The 20,223-nt window shown below is 45.0% G+C and overlaps 1 protein-coding gene across 1 annotated transcript; it reads left to right on the forward strand.

Moving 5' to 3' along the window:
- The first annotated feature begins 1,303 nt into the window (after positions 1–1,303).
- On the forward strand, positions 1,304–10,775 carry LOC130475173 (serine protease 1-like). The gene is made up of 5 exons (XM_056846911.1): positions 1,304–1,346; positions 4,124–4,298; positions 7,273–7,523; positions 8,856–8,992; positions 10,614–10,775. The coding sequence occupies exons 1-5, from the start codon at positions 1,304–1,306 to the stop codon at positions 10,773–10,775; spliced, it is 768 nt and encodes a 255-aa protein (XP_056702889.1).
- Positions 10,776–20,223: the final 9,448 nt, after the last annotated feature.

Here is a 20,223-nt window from a genome sequence, read left to right on the forward strand (position 1 = left end):
CTCTTTCCAAAAGGCGGGAAAAGGCAGATTGGGGACCCTGAATTTGCATGAATTTATTTGGTGTCTCTCCAAACTCGCTGAGTCCTTTTCCCACCTTTTTTTACTTTGGTTTTATCCGAACTGTAAACCGCCAAATCGGGGCAAATTCAGCTGTTTTTCAGTTTAGATGGAACCAAATTGACAGCCCTAGTCTGGACACTGGCTGGATAGGGGATCGAGCCCACATATACCTCCTCTAGCTCCAAGACGGAGGAAAATCAGGATATCCACGTCATAAACAAATATTACAGATGTCATAATAAGCCTCCATTTTAATCTTACTCTTCCTCCACAACATGCAAAACCTCCCTGCCCCAAATTTTATTCTTGCAACAGCCCTGTGAGATAGGTTGATATTGGACCAAAAGACCGCCATGAACACATGAAGCTGCCTTCTGCAGAGTCATACCATTGGTCTATCCGGATATTGCCCACTCCGACTGGCAGCAGTTCTTCATTGTCCTGAGTAGCGGTCTTGTCTACTCTGACTGAAAGTGGCTTTCCGAGGTTTATAGTGAAGGTCTTTCACATCATCTACTAGCCTACCTTTTAAACCGGTCATGTCGGGGACTGAACCTGGAACCTTCTACAAGCAAAGCAGATGCTCTACCACTGAGCCACTGCCACTCTCCTTGACAAGAACACACATGAAATGGCTGTACATCAACTCAGACCGTTGATCTATCAAATTCAGTATTGCCTACTCTGATGGGCATCAGCTCTCCAGAGTCTCGAGTTGAGGTCTTTCACACCATCCACTCCCTGATCTTTCTATCTGGAGATGCCAGGTATTGAACCTAGGAACCATTCTCCAGTGTGCATTGTGAATGGGCAGGAGGTTGAACTTGGTCTAATTTGCATGGTGTAAATTGGATGCATTGTAGTGGCGTAACTATTTCCCTACTTATCATTTCTTTATCATATCTTAACCCCTCTCCCCAGGTCCCCGCCCCCTTGTGTGTCCAAATCTTCTCCTTACCTAAACAGGAAGTGCTTGCTTCAGCGGTGAATAATTCCTCTTCCTTCGGCATAGGAATTAACCACAGTGTATCAGCAATAACAACGATGGGAGAATTGTTTACATAAATAAATTCCAGTGGCGATATTCAGCATCATCAGTTGGGTGTGTGCACGAGGCCGGAGACTGAACTGGTATCAGTCGCTGACCTCCCGTTGACATCCTAGAGCGGTTCCTCGCGAATCTTCTGCCCTGCAGCCTATTCCACAGCAAGACTCGGCCTCTTGTTGATCCATCAGCACGACGATGAAGCTGTTCGCCTTTGGGCTACTTCTCATGAGCTCGGCAGGTAAGGCAAGAATGTTAAATTCCAAGGAGCTTTCAACAGTTGGCTGATCGGCGCTTTCCCCCTTTATTTATTTAATGCACTGAAATCCTGCCCTACGATCCCCTCCGAAGAAAGGACCCTCAGGCAGGGTAACGCCAAGCTGCAAGAAAACAAATCACAAAATTCAGCCACCAAAGCAGTGCCTTAATCTAGGGTTCTTAACAACTTTTTAATTAAAAAACAGCATCTTCAATAAGTGACAACATCTAACTGCTAATGAACCAATGGTTGGTTAGCACAGATGATGATTTTATTCTAATGTTGATTTTAATGCTGCTCTTCTTATGATATTGTCATTATGATACTTTGGGTTGGATCTAGCCAGCTTTTTCACTCAGTTTCACCCTTTTGTTCTTATTACTTAAACTCCCCACATGTCTTTTGTACACAAAGGTGCAATGATCCTTAGCATTGCCTTTTTTGTGGTGACCCCCTTCCTTCTTTTTCATCAGCAGAAAACCTGGTTGGGTCCAATCCTTTACCTGCAGTGGTAATGTTTATGTTTTTAATGTGTGCTGTCCTAGAGGTCCATTCTGTGGCTGGAAGGGGAGGATAGAAAATAAGCTGATAAAATTTACAAAAAAAACCCCAAACCCAACCCTTGACGGCACTTTCCACCACCAATTAAAAGACAGGAAACCAACTCAATAACTCAGTGACAACATAGCTATCAAAGCCTCTTATAAAAAGGACTGTTTTAAGCATGCAGAGGGATGCCAGTAGGGATGGGGTAAGACAAATAGCCTTTGCAGACGATCCCAAAGCCTTTCCATAGCTAAGGAAAAGACCCTCTCATCTGTAGCCACCCGCTAGAATCTGTGATTTACATGTCCCGAGCAAGAGTACATATACATGATCCCTTCACAGTGGAGGCATGAATGATCTGTGTAAAACAATTCTGCACTTGAAGTCTTGCTTAGGAACATGAGAAATCCCGTGCTGAATTAGACCAAAGTCCATTTCATCCTTTTTTATTATCCAGAATCTAAGTTCACTAAGATGTTCAAAAGTGGATTGTGGAGCTAGGGCGGGGGTCTTCAGACGATGGCCTTTTATGCATGGCTGTTTCCCTCGCAGTCACCCCTCCAACGACTTTGGGTCTTTGTTTTGATTATGCATGCCATTTCCGACCATCAGAGGTCGCCTCGCTCTCCTCCTGCGTTTCCCCGTGTTTTGCTGGCGTTTTCAAAATTGAGATAAAACAGGTCCCTGAAAACGCGGGCAAAATGCATGGAAATGCAGTGGGAGAGCGAGGCGATCTCTGACAGTTGGAAACGGCATGCATAATCAAAACAAAGACCCAAAGTCATCAGAGGGGTGATGGTGAGTGAAACAGCCATGCATAAAAGACCAATGACTTCACAACCAAATGTGGCTCTGTACAGAACCGCCCCGCCCAGCAATCAGATATTTAAGTTAAGGTCTGTTGGGAGGATAGAAGGGATGCAAGAATCACCCAGGATGTGAAGAGAACAGCAGGTGAAAAGTCTGATGGGACTAAAGGGCTTCTCAGAGATGTTTTACAGAAAGGGAAAAAAAACTGGTGACCCATGGCCAAGAATCTGAGTGCAAACCATGATCAGATCTATGCCAGTGCACTGGAATGGTTGAACAGGCTGCTCCTGTGTAAATGTGTGACTTTTATGAGACCTTGTTTATGCCACTTCCTAAGAAAGGGCTCACAACAAGCAGTGTTTGGGCTGCCCAAGCTATATGGATTCTTAATCCACCTATCAATCATATTTAATTTGTACGGCTTCTGTTATGCAAATGGGCTTTCTTATACTGGCTCTTTGTTCTCTCCCACTGAAATTTGATGCAGTTGGGCTCTTTAATTAGAAAAGCTCACTGACCGCTGTTAGAGGATTACTGCTTAAGTTGTCAGTGTATCCTCCTCCCCCACCCAAAAAAACCATGGGAGGTATTCTTCTTTAGGAGGAGGTGTCAGTGACCTGGCTACCACTAGTGAGAGATGGCTTTGAGATTCAAGGAGGGCTTTGGATGCAGAGGTTGGGATCGAGAACTGAGCTAGAAATACTCTTGTATCCAACTTGGGAAACCCACTGATCTCTGCCAAGGGTTGCTAGGCCCACGTCTGGGCTCTTTGAGAGCTGTCTGGGGGTTAGCTCTGGGAAGCGAAAGCATCACTGCCTCCCCACAATGCTGTAGGAATCCCCAAAATTTAGTGGTAAATACCATAGAGATTTGGTCAATTCCTAGGGCGTCGTGTGGGGGAGAGGGATGATGTCACTTCTGGGCACACATGGCAACACTATCTCTGCCTGATGGGTCTGCTGGGTGGGCTAGCCCTGGTCCCAGCAGCAAAAAATAAAGAAATGATGTCACAATAGGTTAGGTACGACCATGATAATGTGTGGAAGTTGCTGAAAGCTTGGAACTGCAAGGGCATTGCTTTGCACTGTTGATCCTAGGCAGCACCTTGTGATCTTGCCTCTATCCAGCCTTACTTTAGAACAGGGATGTCAAACATAAGGCCCATGGGCCAGATCTGGCCCCTGGAGAGCTCTTATCCAGCCCACGAGACAGCCGAGACAGCCACCACCCCCCTCTCAATCTGGGCTGGCGAGGCATGGCCCGGCCCGACCAAGTGATATCTGGCCTCGTAACAATTGAGTTCGACACCCATGCTTTAGAATGTTTTGGTTGGGAACTGGTCCTCAGAAATAGGGAAATCCCCAAAGTGTGGTGATGCTATGATGTTTGCTGTTGTCTTGCAGTGTTTGCCCAGCCAGGTACCCGAATCATTGGTGGGTACAATTGCGGAGAAGGCAACCGCCCCTACCAGGCAGCCCTCGTATATGGACGCAAAGGCAATTGGAACATTTATTGTGGAGGGAGCTTAGTGCATCCTTGCTGGGTCCTGTCTGCTGCTCACTGCAAACCCAAACTGGGGTAAGTGAATGCCTCTGTAAGGTACGGCTGGTGGGAGGTCAACAGAATACCCTTGCCTGACAGTCTCAGGGTACAAGAGAATAAAAAGACAGCAGCAAGGGAGTCTGGTTTCCTAAGCTATGCCCCCTTAGGATGCAATGTCACCCCCTTCCTCCAAGTGAGACCCTTGCAGCCTGAAGTGGGGAGGGGGTATTGGTACTGTCCTCCTCCCTTTATCTTCCATCCAACGAGCTTCAAACACAGAACTCCCAGCATCTTGGTAATTAGTCAGGGGCAGATTGGGAGAGGGGAAATTGCCCGGGAAAATAGCCCTGGCCTTGGACTACCCGGACACTACCCCTCAAAGGACGAAGGAACGAAGAACCTGACTTGGGCACCCCCTCGGGCCATCAACCCACCTGATTGCTGCCAACTTATGCAGTAATCCTCTGTCAGGGGTCAGTTACCTTTTCTAATTAAAGAGCCAGACTGCATCAAATTTCAGTGGAAGAGATCCACAAAGAGCTAGGATAAGAAATCTATTTCCAACTTCAATTATCATTGGCCTTTTATACATGGCTGTTTCACTCACCATCTCCCCTCTGACAACTTCGGGTCTTTGTTGTGATTCTGCATGCCGTTTCCGACCGTCAGAGGTCGCCTCACTCTCCCCCTGCGTTTCCCCACGTTGTGCCTGTTGCCTGTGTTTTCAGGGACCTGTTTTATCCCGAATTTGAAAATGCGGGCAAAATGCCAGGAAATGCAGAGGGAGAGTGAGGCGACCTCTGACAGTCAGAAATGGCATGCATAATCAAAGCAAAGCCCCCAAGTTGTCAAAGGGGTGACCGCGAGGGAAACAGCCATGCATAAAAGGCCATTGACAGGTGGATTAAGAATCCATAAAGTTTGTGCAGCCCAAACACTGCTGGTTGTGAGCCCTTTCTTAGGAAGTTTGTGCAGTCCAAACACTGCTGGTTGCGAGCCCTTTCTTAGGAAGTGGCACTAACCAGGTCTAATAAAATTCACACGTTTACACAGGAGTGCCCCTGCGCAACTGTTTCAGAGCACTGGCATAGACTGGATTCCTGGTTGTGGTTCACCTGTATTGTCTCCCTTTCTGTAAAGCGTCTCCAAGAAGCCCCTTTAGTCCCATCAAAATCGTCACCTGCATTCCTGGTGATTCTAGCATTCCACCTATCCTTTCAAATAGACCTTAACTTAAAGATCTGATAGAGGGAGGTCCTGTACTGAGCCACATTTGGTTCTCTATTCATCGTCTGCAGGCTCCCGCCCTAGCTGCACAGTCCGCTTTTGGACCGCTTGCCAATGGCCTGAAATGCCAATCCGCCCCATTGTCAGTCACTTCTCGGCTGGTTACACTTACTGCATTCTTCCCCTGTCACTCAGATCTTCAGGTGATGATCTGCTCTATATTTACTGAGTGGCTGGGGTGTGGAGGCTTTCGCGGAGGTGGCACCTATCTTTGTGGAAGCACCCTTCCTAGAGAACTCCACCATGACACCTTCCCTCACTTCCTTCCACCAGCAACTGCAAACCTGTTTGTCTCCAATATACTTTCCTGTTTTTCGGTCTTTGATTTTATTAATAGTTTCGGTGCTGCTTTTTAATTACAAATACCAATCTTTTCCACCTGTTTTTTTTTAAACCCTTATCATTAAGTCACTTTTGAGCATGTTTTATCTTTCCCCCCCACACACACTCTTGTTATTTGTGGGGGTGAAATCTGCTTTTCTGGGGACATGGGGGCTATTATTGTTTACATGAATGCCACCTTGTTTTAGTGATACTATGACTGCTGTGTTTTAATTTTATGTTTATAATTTTATGTGGTTTTTAAGGTTGTTGCCCGCCCTGAGCCTGGTTTGACTGGGAATGAGGGCAGGCTATAATTTTAAATAAAATAAAAAATAAAAAAAATAATAAGATCAACCTATAAATTTTTGAGCTGTCATGCCATTCAAAAAAGCACTTTCAATTAATCAGACGTATGAAAAATCGGAGAATTAGACAAATAGATGCTTCTCTGTGGGATCATGCACATGGGCGTCACAGTGGGCAGCAGGGTTTCTCCAGATTGGGAAATACCTGGAGATTTTGTGGGTGGGGCCTGAGGAGGATGGGGTTTTGGGAGGGGAGGGACTTCAATAGGGTATAATGCTATAGAGTTGACCTTCTAAAGCAGCCATTCTCTCCAGGTGAATGGATCTCTGTCGCCTGGAGATCAGTTGTAATAGCAGGAGATCTCCAGCCACCACCAGGAGGTTGGCAACCCTAATGGGCATCCCTGCTGAAGAAGCATTCCACCTTCTTTCTCACATTGGCGGGAATGCCTCTTCTAAGAAAGCCCTTACTGCTTGTGGTCCTGATTAAGTATTAGTGTTCAAAGAAAATGAACACCTAATTATTAAGGAACTATTAATGTAACCGTTTAATAATTACACATCTGCAACCTGATTAACAGGAGGCACCTTCTTAACCAGTTGTAAGTGTTCACAAGTTATTCTAACTAGCCCATTAACTGGCCAAACAGGGAAATCCTAATAAATAGAACTAAATGAAATACTTTGCACAAGGGGACTTGTGAGGCATGCTATTAAAAAAAAAAGTAAGCAAGCAAGTTCCAACTTCAAACTGCAAGAAAATAAACTTTCCTGTTTAGAGATCCTTGCTTTTCTATCTGTTGAGGGGCAGAGCTGAGAGGGCCCATTCAAGGTATTTTGTGGCCCCGAGCAACTGCACTGTCTGTGGCCTCCTCCAGCTACCTATACTACCGGGTAGGGTTGCCAACCACCAGGTACTACCTGGAGATCTCCCACTATTACAACTGATCTCCAGCCAATAGAGATCAATTCCCCTGGAGAAAAGGGCCGCTTTGGCAATTGGACTCCTTAGCCCTCCCAGAGCTGTTTGGCTTCAGTCCCTTTGAGTTTAGGTCTTCAGTTGTTTTCTCGCTGTCCCTCTTTTCTTCACATAGCATGAAGGTGTGCCTAGGCAAGCAGAATTTGAAAAAGGTAGAAAGCACAGAGCAGTGCTTAAATATCGCCGAAGTGAAACAACACCCCAATTACACGAGACGCAACAACAACAAGGATTTCATGCTTCTTCGGCTTCGGCCCTGTGCCAAGCTCAATAATGCTGTGAAGACCATTCCCCTGCCTTCCAAGTGCCCTGGAGATAATGTGCCATGCACAGTGTCAGGCTGGGGTACCATAAGAACTCCTCAAGGTACTGTGACTATCTCTGCTTGCCTAGATGTGATAATCACTAACATAAAGAATGGGTAATATGGGTGCCAGACATATCAAGGATAAACAACATGAAACGGTACCCATCGTACTGTATATGAATACCTATTTTTAATACAATTTCTATATATACATTTTTTGCAAGTAGCAATTTTAACAGCAGTGTGTAACATAGTGTAAATTGATGTAAATACAATATATATTTCTACCAATTAGTCATACAGTCTTTAGTCTATTATACATACAAAAAGGAATACAGGTAATAATTCATCAGGTAAAGATTTCAAAGAAGGGACGAAGGTTCTTTGTTAGGTGTTCATTTTGCTAACAAGCTGAAGCGTTCTTGGTGTTTTCTTGTCAAATTGAAAACTACTAGGCATATCAAATGGAGAAATCATCAGGTGAAGTTTTCTTGTCTAGTTGGAATCTGCTAGGTATGTCAGGTAGAGGAATCATCAGGTGTAGGCAAGTTCCCAGGGTTATTCTTGTTTCGTTTAAAAACTTCATCAGTACATTCTTATCTTGTTGACGTCACGGCTAAATGACTCAACAGATTGAACATTGCCTTGTATTTCTTTTATCAATCATACCTTACCGGAATTCATCTGTATACTAAACCCTAAACTACAGTCTGATAGGCACCATTTTATGTTTTGCCTAGATGTGATGACACTATGAGGGTGGAATTGCCAGGTCCAAACCCCACAACCTACCCTTGCACTTTTAAGAATACACTGATGGAAAATCCTTCCAGGTGTATTTGCCAGGCTTTGCAACACTACAACCGGCAATAACTACACTGGGATGAACTTTCCATTCTACACAACTGCTAAAGGATAGGCACCATTTCAGGGGCCTGGTAACCCTATCTAGGAGAGTGGGGGGGGGAAATACATTTGGATTAGGGTTGCCAACCTCCAGGTACTAGCTTGAGATCTCCCATTTTTACAACTGATCTCCAGCCAATAGAGATCAGTTCACCTGGAGAAAATGGCCACTTTGGCAATTGGACTCTATGGCATTGAAGTCCCTCCCCCAAACCTCTCGCTGGTGGCAAAGAGGGATCTGGCAACCCTAATTTGGATGGAATGCAGCCAAGTGCTTCTGAACTGGCCCAGTAAATGGAGGTTAGAGAGATCGGTAAAGGAGAGTTCCATTAAGATGGAGATACCTGCTACTCAGCTGGGGGAAAATGCGAGAAAAAAAGGGGGGGGGGGTTGCTACTCCTTAAAGGTAGAGAAAAGTGGGGATATAAAAACCAACATTCTTCTCCTTCTTCACTGACCTCTTGGTCTACCTCTATCTCTTCTAGCGAAGCTTCCAGACATCCTACAATGTGCAGATGTCAGCACTGTCCCCCAACAGACGTGCAATAAAGCATATCGTGGTGCCATAACATCGTTCATGATGTGTGCCGGAGTCCCTCAGGGAGGCACAGACTCCTGCCAGGTGAGAAGGGGTCAATAGTCGGATGGATTCAACCACTTTCTGAAGGGTTCCTCCACTAGTTGAAGACTGAGCGGGACAGATAGCATCTGGTATCGTTTCTCAGGACCATCCCCTTTCTTTTGTTCAGCTGTTACATTTCTTGCATGGTGTACATGGGCACAGGATCCCTGAATAAATCATGGCCCTATAACCCTTAGGCTTGTGTCATGTGGCAGGTAAGAGACAGCATTGTGAACAAGGAAGCCCTGGGTTCAAAGGAAGCTGCTGCCTGCAGCCATGGCCCCATCTGCAGTACTAATACTAACCTACTTTACAAAGTTGTCTTTATCTGTATGGCCCAGGCTAGCCCAATCTCATCAGCTCTCAGATGCTAAGCAGGGTTGGCCCTTGTAAGTACTTGGATGGGAGACCACCAAGGAATTATATAGTTAAATTGTAGAACTCCCTGCCCCGGATGTGGTGATGGCTGCCAGCTTGGAAGGCTTTAAGAAGGGAGTAGAGAGGTTCATGGAGGAGAGGACCATCCATGGCTACTAGTCCAAATGAATACTAGTCATGATGCATACATATTGTCTACAGGATCAGAGGAGCGTGCCTATTATATTAGGTACCGTGGAACACAGGCAGGACAATGCTGCTGCAGTCATCTTGTTTGTGGGCTTCCTAGAGGTGCCTGCTTGGCCACTGTGTGAATGGACTGCTGGACTTGATGGGCCTTGGTCAGTCCAGCATGACCTTTCTTATTTTCTTACGTTATAGTGGCCACTGAAGGCCCAGTAGAGCAGACAATCCCCCACATAATTTAATAGATAGATAAGGTGTGGGAGACGGTTGGGACTTTCGGGTCACTCCAGAAGTGACATCATGGTGTTGACCCAATGCCACTCATTCTCGATTTCCCCCAGTATTTTCCCCTCATCACCCAGCTGGGAGGATCGCAACTTACCTGTTCCTTTGGCAGCAGCCATTTCTAAGAGAGAACCAGCTGCCAACCATGGGTAGGGTTGCCAACCTCCAGGAGGTTGGCAACCCTAATAAGTAAGGTTGCCAGGTCCCTCCTCGCAACCGGTGGGAGGTTTACGGAGGCAGGGTTGGGAGCAGCTATCAGCAGCATCTACATGCTGAAGTCACTTCCAGTTTATGAGGAAGTGCAGGCATCGCTGGGGGGGGGATGCTCTAGCACTTGCAGAAAAAACTCTGTGGTTTCCATAGAGTTTTTCATGAGTGCTAGAGCATTCCCCCCCCCAGTGAAATGCCAAAACTTCTGCATAAACCAGAAGTGGCGTCATCTACATGATAGCTTCCCCTCCCTTCCCCTACCTGCTTCCACCCGCTGACCAGCTGAGAGTTGCCAGGCAGCAGAAGCGATTGGTGGGCAATTGCTCGCCATAACTGGGCAGCTGGGAACCCTACTAATGAGGAGGTCACAGAAGCGTGGGCATGTTCTGATTTCACCTGTTAGATCTTATCTGAACACACCCTAAAGCACTGTATTAAACCTAAGTGGTAGTATACGGAACAAATTAGGCTATTGAATTGGGCTTCAAGAGTATGAAGTAGATGAATGCATCAAATCAGTTCAGGTGTGCCCATGGATAATTTCTGTGATTTCTCCCGGCAGGGTGACTCTGGGGGCCCCCTGGTCTGTGACGGCAAAGTTGAAGGCGTGGTTTCTTGGGGGACCTTCATATGCGCGCAGAAAGGGAATCCAGGAGTCTATGCCAAAGTCTGTTGTGTCGTGCCGTGGATCAAAGATACCATCAGCAAGCAGGGCAAATGCTGACCCAAACCTACAAAGCAGGGCTCTAAGAAGAAACATCAGTGCCACGAGACCAACCCCTTGCACGTGCATTCTCACTGAACTTAAAAAATACACGGGGCCGTCTTCCTAAACCTCTCAAGTCCATGCCCTGTCATTGTGACCAATGCCCCATATTTTTCAGAGTTTCTCACCACATGCAGGTTCACATTCTGTTGCTGCTTTAAGCGAATGTTCATTTTGCTTCTTCCGCCTCCTTTGCATTTCATCATATGGGAGGGGGTGGAGAGGGAAAGCTGGAAATTGTGTCTGCGTCAAAAATACAGTAAGAGGAAAGGGCTCTAATCAGAAAAACTGTTGGGGAATGGGTCACATCTGTCCCCACCCTAGACCCCATTATCCCAACGGTCTTGGAAAAGGGGTAATTGAGCCTCCCACATAGAATCATAGAGTTGGAAGGGACCACCAGGGTCATCTAGTCCAACCCCCTGCACAAAGCAGGAAATTAACAACTACCTTCCCCCACATCCCCAGTGACCCCAACCTTCCCCCCGCCATGCAGGATCTCACAATCAAAGCACTCCCGACAGATGGCCATCTAGCTTCTGCTTAAAGACCTCCAAAGACGGGGACTCCACCACCTTCCGAGGCAGCACATTCCACCGTCGAACAGCCCTCACCGTCAGAAAGTTCTTCCTAATGTTTATGTGGAATCGCTTTTCTATTAGTTTAAATCCATTACTCCGTGTCCTAGTCTCTGGAGCAACAGAGAACAAGCTAGTTCCCTCATCAACATGACATCCCTTCAAATATTTAAACATGGCTATCATGTCTCCCCTCAACCTTCTCTTCTCCAAACTAAACAAACCCAACTCCCTAAGTCTCTCCTCATAAGGCATGGATTCCAGACCCTTGACCATTCTGGTCGCCCTCCTCTGGACACACTCCAACTTGTCAACATCCTTCTTAAATTGTGGAGCCCAAAACTGGACACAGTATTCCAAGTGAGGTCTGACCAATGTAAAATACAGTGGTAGTATTACTTCCCTTGATCTAGACACAATACTCCTATTGATGCAGCCCAGAATTGCATTGGCCGTCTTAGCCGCCATATCACACTGTTGACTCATGTTCAGTTTGTGGTCCACTAAGACTCCCACATGTACTGTTGTCAAGTCAACTATCTCCCATCCTGTACCTGTGCCTTATGTTGTTTCTGCCTAGGTGAAGTACTTTATACTTCTCCCTATTGAAATCCATTTTATTGCTTATGGCCCAGCTCTCCAGTCTATCGAGGTCAATCTGAACTTTGACCCTACCCTCCGTGGTATTAACTACCCCTCCTAACTTGGTGTCATCTGCAAATTTGATTAGCATGCTTTCTATTCCATCATCCAGGTCATTTATAAAAATATTAAATAGTACTGGTCCCAGGACAGACCCCTGTGGTACCCCACTGGTCACTCCTCTCCAGGATGAAGGAGTTTCACCAATTGCAGTTTTTCACCAATTGCACATGTTTCACCAATTGCAGCCCTTTCTTTTACCCCATGCAAATGCAAGATGTGGCTATAATCAGTGGAACTGTCAAAAAGGGGTGGCAAACGGCTGTCATTCCACATCCTGGTTTCTCAGGGACGAGGCAGGTGTCCTCTGCTTTCCCGTTTGATTTCAGTCCCTTTCAACTATTATTAGGGTTGCCAGCTCTGGGTTGAGAAATACTTGGAGATGTTGGGGATGGAGCCTGAGGAGGGCAGGGTTTGGAGAGGGGAGGGACTTCAATGCCATAGAGCAGGGGTGTCAAACATAAGGCCTGAGGGCCACATCTTGCCCCTTGAGAGCTCTTATCCGGCCAGCTGAGGCAACCACCTCCCCCCCAACTCTCAATCTGGGCTGGCAAAGTATGACCCAGCCCGACCAACAATTAAGTTGATGTTCCATATCCAGCCCTCATAACAATTAAGTTCGACACCCCTGCCATAGAGTCCAGTTGCCAAAGTGGCCATTTTCTCCAGGGGAGCTTATCTCTGTTGCCTGGAGATCAGTTGTAATAGCAGGAGATCTCCAGCCACCACCTGGAGGTTGGCAACCCTAACTATTACACCCACACCCACAAATGTTTGCTTTGAAGACTGATAAGACAAAGTCATTTTTGTCCAGCTCTGTGAACAGGTGAAAGCTCTATACAAATGCCATGTATTATTAACATGGTGGAACAAGAGAAAAGGGCTGACCAGGAAAATCACAGGGAGTGGGGATGGGGCCACTACAGCCCAACATACAATTCCTGTTTTCCCATTGGTACCAACTGCATTCACCCTCCAAAGCTCTCGTGTTTAATATGATTAAATGATTGGGAAACATATCCAATACCAAACAGAGGGAAATAGTGCGGACCCAAAAAGATAAAACCTTTATTAAATGTTACAAATAATTAGTGTGGAAATGGCTTTCTTCTGTTGTGCTTTAAAAAAAAAACTTCCAGAAAGTTTTTTTTATGTGCAAGCTAGAATCTCCCACATGCCTTCTAAAACAATGCGGCACATCCCACTGTCTCACTTTTACCTCATTCTCTTGCTCGTGTAGCAGACTTTATTTTCACAATCAGTTAGTGGCAGATAACATTTTGTTAGTGTGCACTGTTAGAGCTATCTTCAGGATTCATTTCTGCCTTTAAATTCTGTAGAAGTGGGAGGTGGAATGCTGGAAGCGTATTCAGTGCACTTCCATGTGAAAAAAGGCTGCATTTGAACACGAAGAATCCCCTACATACAGATCCGACCATTACATATGCCTGGGAAGGTTTCATTTGAACTATGGGTTTTGTTTTTCAGTCCCACGTTTAACCTAACAAACAAGTACCTTCTTGGCTTTAAAACCATTCACATAAATGGCTACAGCATATACCATATAGCATTGGCCATTTATGCATGGCTGTTTCCTCACGGTCATCCCGCCGACTACTTCAGGGCTTTGACTTGATTATGCATGCATTTTCTGACCATCAGAGGTCGCCTTGCTCTCCCCTTGCAGTTCTGTGCATTTTGCCCACGTTTTCTGGATTCGTGTTTAGCCAGCATCCAGAAAACTCGAGCAAGATGCATGGAAACACACGGGGAGAGTGAGGCGGCCTCTGACAATCAGGAAATGAATGCAAAATCAAGGCAAAGCCCCAGAGTAGTCAGTGGGGTGACTGTGAGGGAACAGCCATGCATAAATGGCCATTGAGTACCCCCTTGGGCAGTAACCTTTCAGGAGGGAATTGATGTATTACAAGTATCTTTATTTAAGAAATGTTGAAAGATATGATACATTTGGGCTACGTCCTCCTAGAATTTTGACTTGCTTGATTTCCCTGTCGAGAAAAGTAAAAAAACCCACAATATTTGTGTGAAATGCACTTTAAAGTTCTCAAAGGAAGGCAATACAGACAAGCCAATTTTAAATGTTTCTGGAAGCCAACTCTCTTTCAAAGCTAGCCTGCTGAATTTTGCACCAGCTGCAAATGAACGACTGAACGACTGAATGAATGAACGAAAACCTAAATGGAACACCTTCTTTTAGAGGTGGTATACCTCTGAAGAGCAGATACTGTTGTTATTTTTTTAATGTAGAAGGTCCCAGGTTCAGTTCCCAGCACTTCCATTTAAAAGGATCAGGTAGTAAGGGATGTAAAAGAGCCCAGCCTGAGCTGCTGCCAGCCACAGGATACAATTCTGCGCTTCATAGATTAATAGACTGACTCTGTCTAAGGCAACTTCATGCATTCATATTGCTGCTTTTGGAGACAGTGCTGAACCAGACAGACTCTTCTGGGGTGATCCAGCAAGGCAAATCTTGTTTTTGTTACGCCTGGATTAATATCTCCTACGAGGCTCCTTGCCCTGACCTGCCTGGCCCAAGCTGTCCTGGTCTCATCAGATCTTGGGAGCTAAGCAGGGTTGGCCTTGGGCAGTAGCTGAATGGAAGACTACCAAGGAAGTCCAGGGTTGTCACACAGAGGTGGCAATGGCAAACCACCTCAGTTCATCTCTTGCCTTGAAAACTCTATGGGGTTGCCATAAGTTGGCTGCAACTTGATGACACTTTCCACCACCGCCACCAGGATCCTCATTCAGCGGCTGTAGCTGTAAATTCTCAGTGGCAGAACCTCCATGCTTCCCAGAACCTCCATGGATAATGGAGTTTGCCACCAGGGGGCAGAAAATGCATTTCATCTACACAGAAATCGCAAAGTTTCTTCCAGTTTGGTAACCTCTTAGTTAACTTACAAAGACATTTCTTCCCCCAGAGATCCCTTCCTTGGAGGCGGGTAGCCTAGCTTTGCCACTTCGTTATTGTTATTTATTATTATTTAAAACATTTTTATGCCGCCTTCCCACCCAATCAGGGTCCACAAGGCGACAGACAGAAAATACATGAAAACATTTGAGAAATTAATACAGTGAAGATTATCAATTAATTCAATTAAAACACATAAACATAACTAGAAGAAGGGCCAGTAACTGGTATTGGGGGTATCCTATATCTAATTTCGAAACGGGACCTTGGTGTGAGGATTGTTAAATCCACATGCTGAGGTCAGGTATGTAATAGGGGGACCTTTGTACAAACTTGTGTAAGCCCCCAGATTTGCACAAAAATCCACAAATACATTAGAATGCATTAAAATATTTTAGAAATTAAGAATACAGTGAAACTTATAAAACAATTCAATTAAAATATATAAACATCACTAGAAGGAGGGCCGGTGACTGGTATTGGGAGTATCCTATATCTAATTCTGAAACAGGACTTTGGTGTGAGGATTCTTAAATCCATATGCTGGGGTCAGGTACATGGTGAGCTCCGCCTCAGTGGCAGTCTTCAAGCAGCGGCTGGACAAACACATGTCAGGGATGCTCTGTGCTGATCCTGCATTAAGCAGGGGGTTGGACTAGATGGCCTGTAAGGCCCCTTCCAACTGTATGATTCTACACCCCAAAGCTACTTTCATTCAGCTCAGTTACTCATGCATCCTCAGTATCACATGAAGTTTGCCCTTGTCAAGCCCCCAGAGCTGGGGGACAGCCTCCTCCCAGGATATTCCAGCTTGGTGTAGTGGTTAAGAGCAGTGGTTGGAACGGTGGACTCTAATCTGGAGAGTCGGGTTTGATTCCCCACTCCTCCACATGAGCGGCGGACGCTAATCTGCTGAACCAGGTAGGTTTCCCCGCTCCTACACACGAAGCCAGCTGGGTGACCTTGGGATAGTCACTGCACTGACAGAGCTCTCAGCCCCACCTACCTCACAGGGTGTCTGTTGTGGGGTGGGGAAGGGAAGGTATTGTAAGCCGGTCTGATTCTTCCTAAGTGGCAGAGAAAGTCAGCATATAAAAACTAACTCTTCTTCTTCTTCTTCTTCTTCTTCCTCTTCTTCTCTGCAATGGTGCTGATGTTCCTCTCCTTGAGGGCTGCACCCATGCTCCCCACTTCCTCCCCCATAATTAGGGCGCCCTGGTGTGTGAAAGACCCTTTGAAAGGTGCTTCCAGATCAGACAAAAGCCCTGTTTAGTCATTACAATGTTGGCTCCCCAGTCTTGCACAACAGGAAATAGCGCTACTCACAAGCCTCCCAATATACGTGGCAGTCATTTTGTGTGAATAGGGCACTGCATGTATTTTCCAGCTTTGGAATGTTGCAAACACATTCCCTCCCAAATCTCAACCAGGACTCTGGAGAGGTGACATAAAAATCTTCTGAACAAATAAAGAAATAAAATCTGGGTTTCTGATCACATTAATCCGGAAAATATGTGACTCATAAAATACACGCTAAACATGAATGTTCTCATGCACTTCTCATAGCCATTTTAGATAGTTCCCCAGCTGGCCAGGAAGAGTACAGGGTTTTTTAAACTTTTGACAGCCAATTTATGAAGCTGAAATGAAAAAATAAAATTCTCACTTTTTAATTACTAGTGAAGTGCTCAATATAGCCTTTTAAATCTTGCTTGAGCAGTTAACAAGCATGATCAGATATAATCTCAGCACACCTGCATAACAAACTCAGAAAATATTGTCGAAGGCTTTCACGGTCAGAGTTCATTGGTTCTTGTAGGTTATCCGGGCTGTGTGACCGTGGTCTTGGTATTTTCTTTCCTGACGTTTCGCCAGCAGCTGTTGTCCTTCAGTGTGACTCCTCTGAAGATGCCTGCCACAGCTGCTGGCGAAACGTCAGGAAAGAAACTACCAAGACCACGGTCACACAGCCCGGATAACCCACAAGAACCAATAAACTCATAAAATCTTTTTGAGAACCAATCACTTATCTGCAGAATCATCACATGATAAAATTATAATGGTTTTTCTAAGACAGTGGCTGCTACTTGGTCTATAAAAAGTGTCAAACAGAAGAGTTACTTGGGTTTTCTGCTAAAGGAGCGTCAAAGCTTTCTAAAACATTCTAAGATGATTAGTTGAAATCTTATCAGCTTTAAAGCTCATTCAATTATGCTTTAGAAATATTAGGAGAGTCGATTTCCCTTGCATGTGTCCTTCAGTGATTTTAGGGCTGACTTGTTCTTGTCTCTGCTATTTATTATCTTACCTAATAAAAAAAATTGGTCTCTTTTTCCAACAGACCATTAAGTCACTGATTCTGCCTGGTTTGCTGATGCATAGTCAAACACAGAACTCACTTATAAATATTGTACAATTTTAGTTAATTTGCCCCCTTTACTGACTTCTCTGTGTAGATCCTTTAAAAGTTTCCGATGCTACTCGGCTGGTGAGAATAACTCTCACAATTTAAGTGGTTCAGACTTTTAAACAGGATACAAGATAATTATCTCATCGCATGTATGTTACTCAATTGACATAAAATGGCTACTCCTCTAGGGTTGCTAACCTCCAGGTGGTGGTTGGAGATCTTGCGCTATTACAACAGATCTCTAGGTGACAGAGACAATTCCCCTGGACAAAATGGCACTTTCACAATTGGACACCATGGAATTGAAGTCCCTCCCCTCGCCAAACCCTGGCCTCCTCGGATTCTACCCCAAAAATCTCCACATATTTCTCAACCCGAAGCTGGCAACCCAACAACTGCACATAACAAGAGAATATAAAAACCAACTCTTCTTCTTCTTCTTCTTCTACAATTTGGCCTGGCCTTTGCAAAAATATTGTGTTCATATTTCTGCTGGAAACAAAATTATGGGAATGTCTGGGGGTTTTACCACAGAGGACTGGAAACCAGTGTGGGTGAGGATTCAGGGGGTTCCTTTTGCTTTGCTTTTTAATTCAGGGGTTTTGTTTATTTGTTTGTTTAGAAGATTCCTATCCTTGGGTGTGTTTGTTCCTACGTGCGCGGAACATGAAACTGAAGCTTTATTGAATTATAAAGGAGATTTTTGAAAAACCAAAGAGTGCAATCCTTTGCAGACTTACTCCCCGTCCGTGTCCTTAGATTTCAGTGGTCTTAGCATGGCCTGACTCTGCTGGGAGGACAGCACTGCAGAAGATCTAACACAGGAGCTAACAAGCAGGATAAAAGCATCAATAAAATAATTTCTCAGCCAGTCACATAACACCAGTGGGAGTGTTCTGCACTCCTTTTCTGCACACCCCTGTTGGTGTTGAAATCGAAATCCCACCCTGTCTTTCTGCTTGGCTGGGGCGGATCAGGGTTTAAAAACCTGGATCGGCCACCACTGGGTTCATTATGAGCCTAATCCTCTTTCCATCGCTAGGATTAGCTGTCTCAAGTCCCATCTTTTTCTTACAAAATGTGACATTCCAGGCTATTTCTTCTGGGAAGAACAAAGTATCTGCTTAGTGGAGGCCACGTGACTCGGAAAGGTGAGAACAGGTCAGTAGCAGCATCACAAGATTTAATGACTCTTTGGGTGCGGTTTAAACATCTTCCCAGAGTAACTCCCTGGGTGACAATTATGAAGGGTGAGCAGCCGGCCCCTTTTGTAACACCTCCGGTTGGGATCATGGGCTGGTTTATTAGACAAACAAAGCACAAAGCCCTTGCAAAGGGACCCAGGCTGAGTTAGGGTTGCCAACGTCCAGGTGGTGCTGCAGGAAACAACAAACCTATGCTGAAATAGTTAAACTGGAGAAAACAACAGCACGTAGGCTCAGATAATTTTTACAATGAAATAAGCATTAAATTAAATGCCCATAAACAAAAAAAGGTATGTACCATCCCAAAGAAACCAAAATTCAAAAATACTCAATTATTTGTGTGTTAAAGTCATACCATGGTTTGGAGAGAGTGGACAGGGAGAAGTTTTTCTCCCTCTCCCATAATACTAGAACACGGGGTCATCTGCTAAAGCTGGAGGGTGAGAGATTCAAAACAGATAAAAGGAAGTATTTTTTCATACAACGCATAGTTAAATTGTGGAACTCCCTGCCCCAGGATGTGGTGATGGCTGCCAGCTTGGGGGGCTTTAAGAGGGGAGTGGACGTATTCATGGAGGAGAGGGGTATTCATGGCTATTAGTTAGAATGGATACTGGTCATGCTGCATACCTATTCTCTCTAGTATCAGAGGAGCATGCCTATTATTTTGGGTGCGGTGGAACACAGGCAGGATGGTGCTGCTGCAGTCGTCTTGTTTGTGGCTTCCTGGAGGCACCTAGTTGGCCACTGTGTGAACAGACTGCTGGACTTGATGGGCCTTGATCAAGCAGGGCCTTTCTTATGTTCATATACCACAATGAGTACATTTCACATATGCCACACAGGGCTTAAGACAGCAAAAAGAAAATGCCAATAAAGGCTACAGTAATCTGCTCAAAGAGGCGGATACAATGTCTGGGGAGACGGACCACGCTCTGATATGAAATTAATCAAACTCCACCCGGAGTATTAAAGAAGTCCAAGAGTAGACATCAATCACGACCGGCAAAGCAGCAAGGATGCATGTTTCGGGTAGACCTTCATCAGCTTGCTACATCAACTTGCCTTCGTGTTGTAGCTGGCTTAAAAGCAACAATTTGTAGCCGTATCGAAACCGACATGTAATCTCGCTACTGTTTGGGCATTCTGTTATGATATACAGAAAAAATTATATTATACTTCTACCATATTGAACCATATAACATACAGGCAGACCTTAAAAACAATAAGAATGAAGAAATGTAGCTTACCCCATTTTAATGTCTGTTAAACCTGAAAATCAGCAGGCACATTCTCCCAGAGTAGTGGGGAGTAGCCATCATGAAAAGATTTAAATGCTAACAGCTGTGAGGAAAGCCGAACTAAGCCTGGTAATTCTTAATGATTTTTAAAGGGACCTCATACGTAATGATAATAATAAAATGAAATTAATAATGTGTAGGTGGCAAGCCTTAAACAAAGCAAGAGAGATCAAGCCACTGGGGGCTAGTGTTTTAAGCACAAAAATCAGCTTCATTTCTTGTCTCAAAAGAATCTTTTTAACATCCTGAGCTTGGAAAGGCTTAGGACGATATTA

The sequence above is a fragment of the Euleptes europaea genome, chromosome 3 (assembly GCF_029931775.1).
Source record: "Euleptes europaea isolate rEulEur1 chromosome 3, rEulEur1.hap1, whole genome shotgun sequence".
In the NCBI taxonomy this organism is placed as follows: Eukaryota; Metazoa; Chordata; class Lepidosauria; order Squamata; family Sphaerodactylidae; genus Euleptes; species Euleptes europaea.

Coding starts and splice junctions, on each gene's coding strand:
- LOC130475173 (XM_056846911.1), top strand. CDS start 1,304: ATGAAGCTGTTCGCCTTTGGGCTACTTCTCATGAGCTCGGCAG. Junction 4,299..7,272: donor CACTGCAAACCCAAACTGGG/GTAAGTGAATGC, acceptor TTCTTCACATAG/CATGAAGGTGTGCCTAGGCA. Junction 7,524..8,855: donor TACCATAAGAACTCCTCAAG/GTACTGTGACTA, acceptor TATCTCTTCTAG/CGAAGCTTCCAGACATCCTA.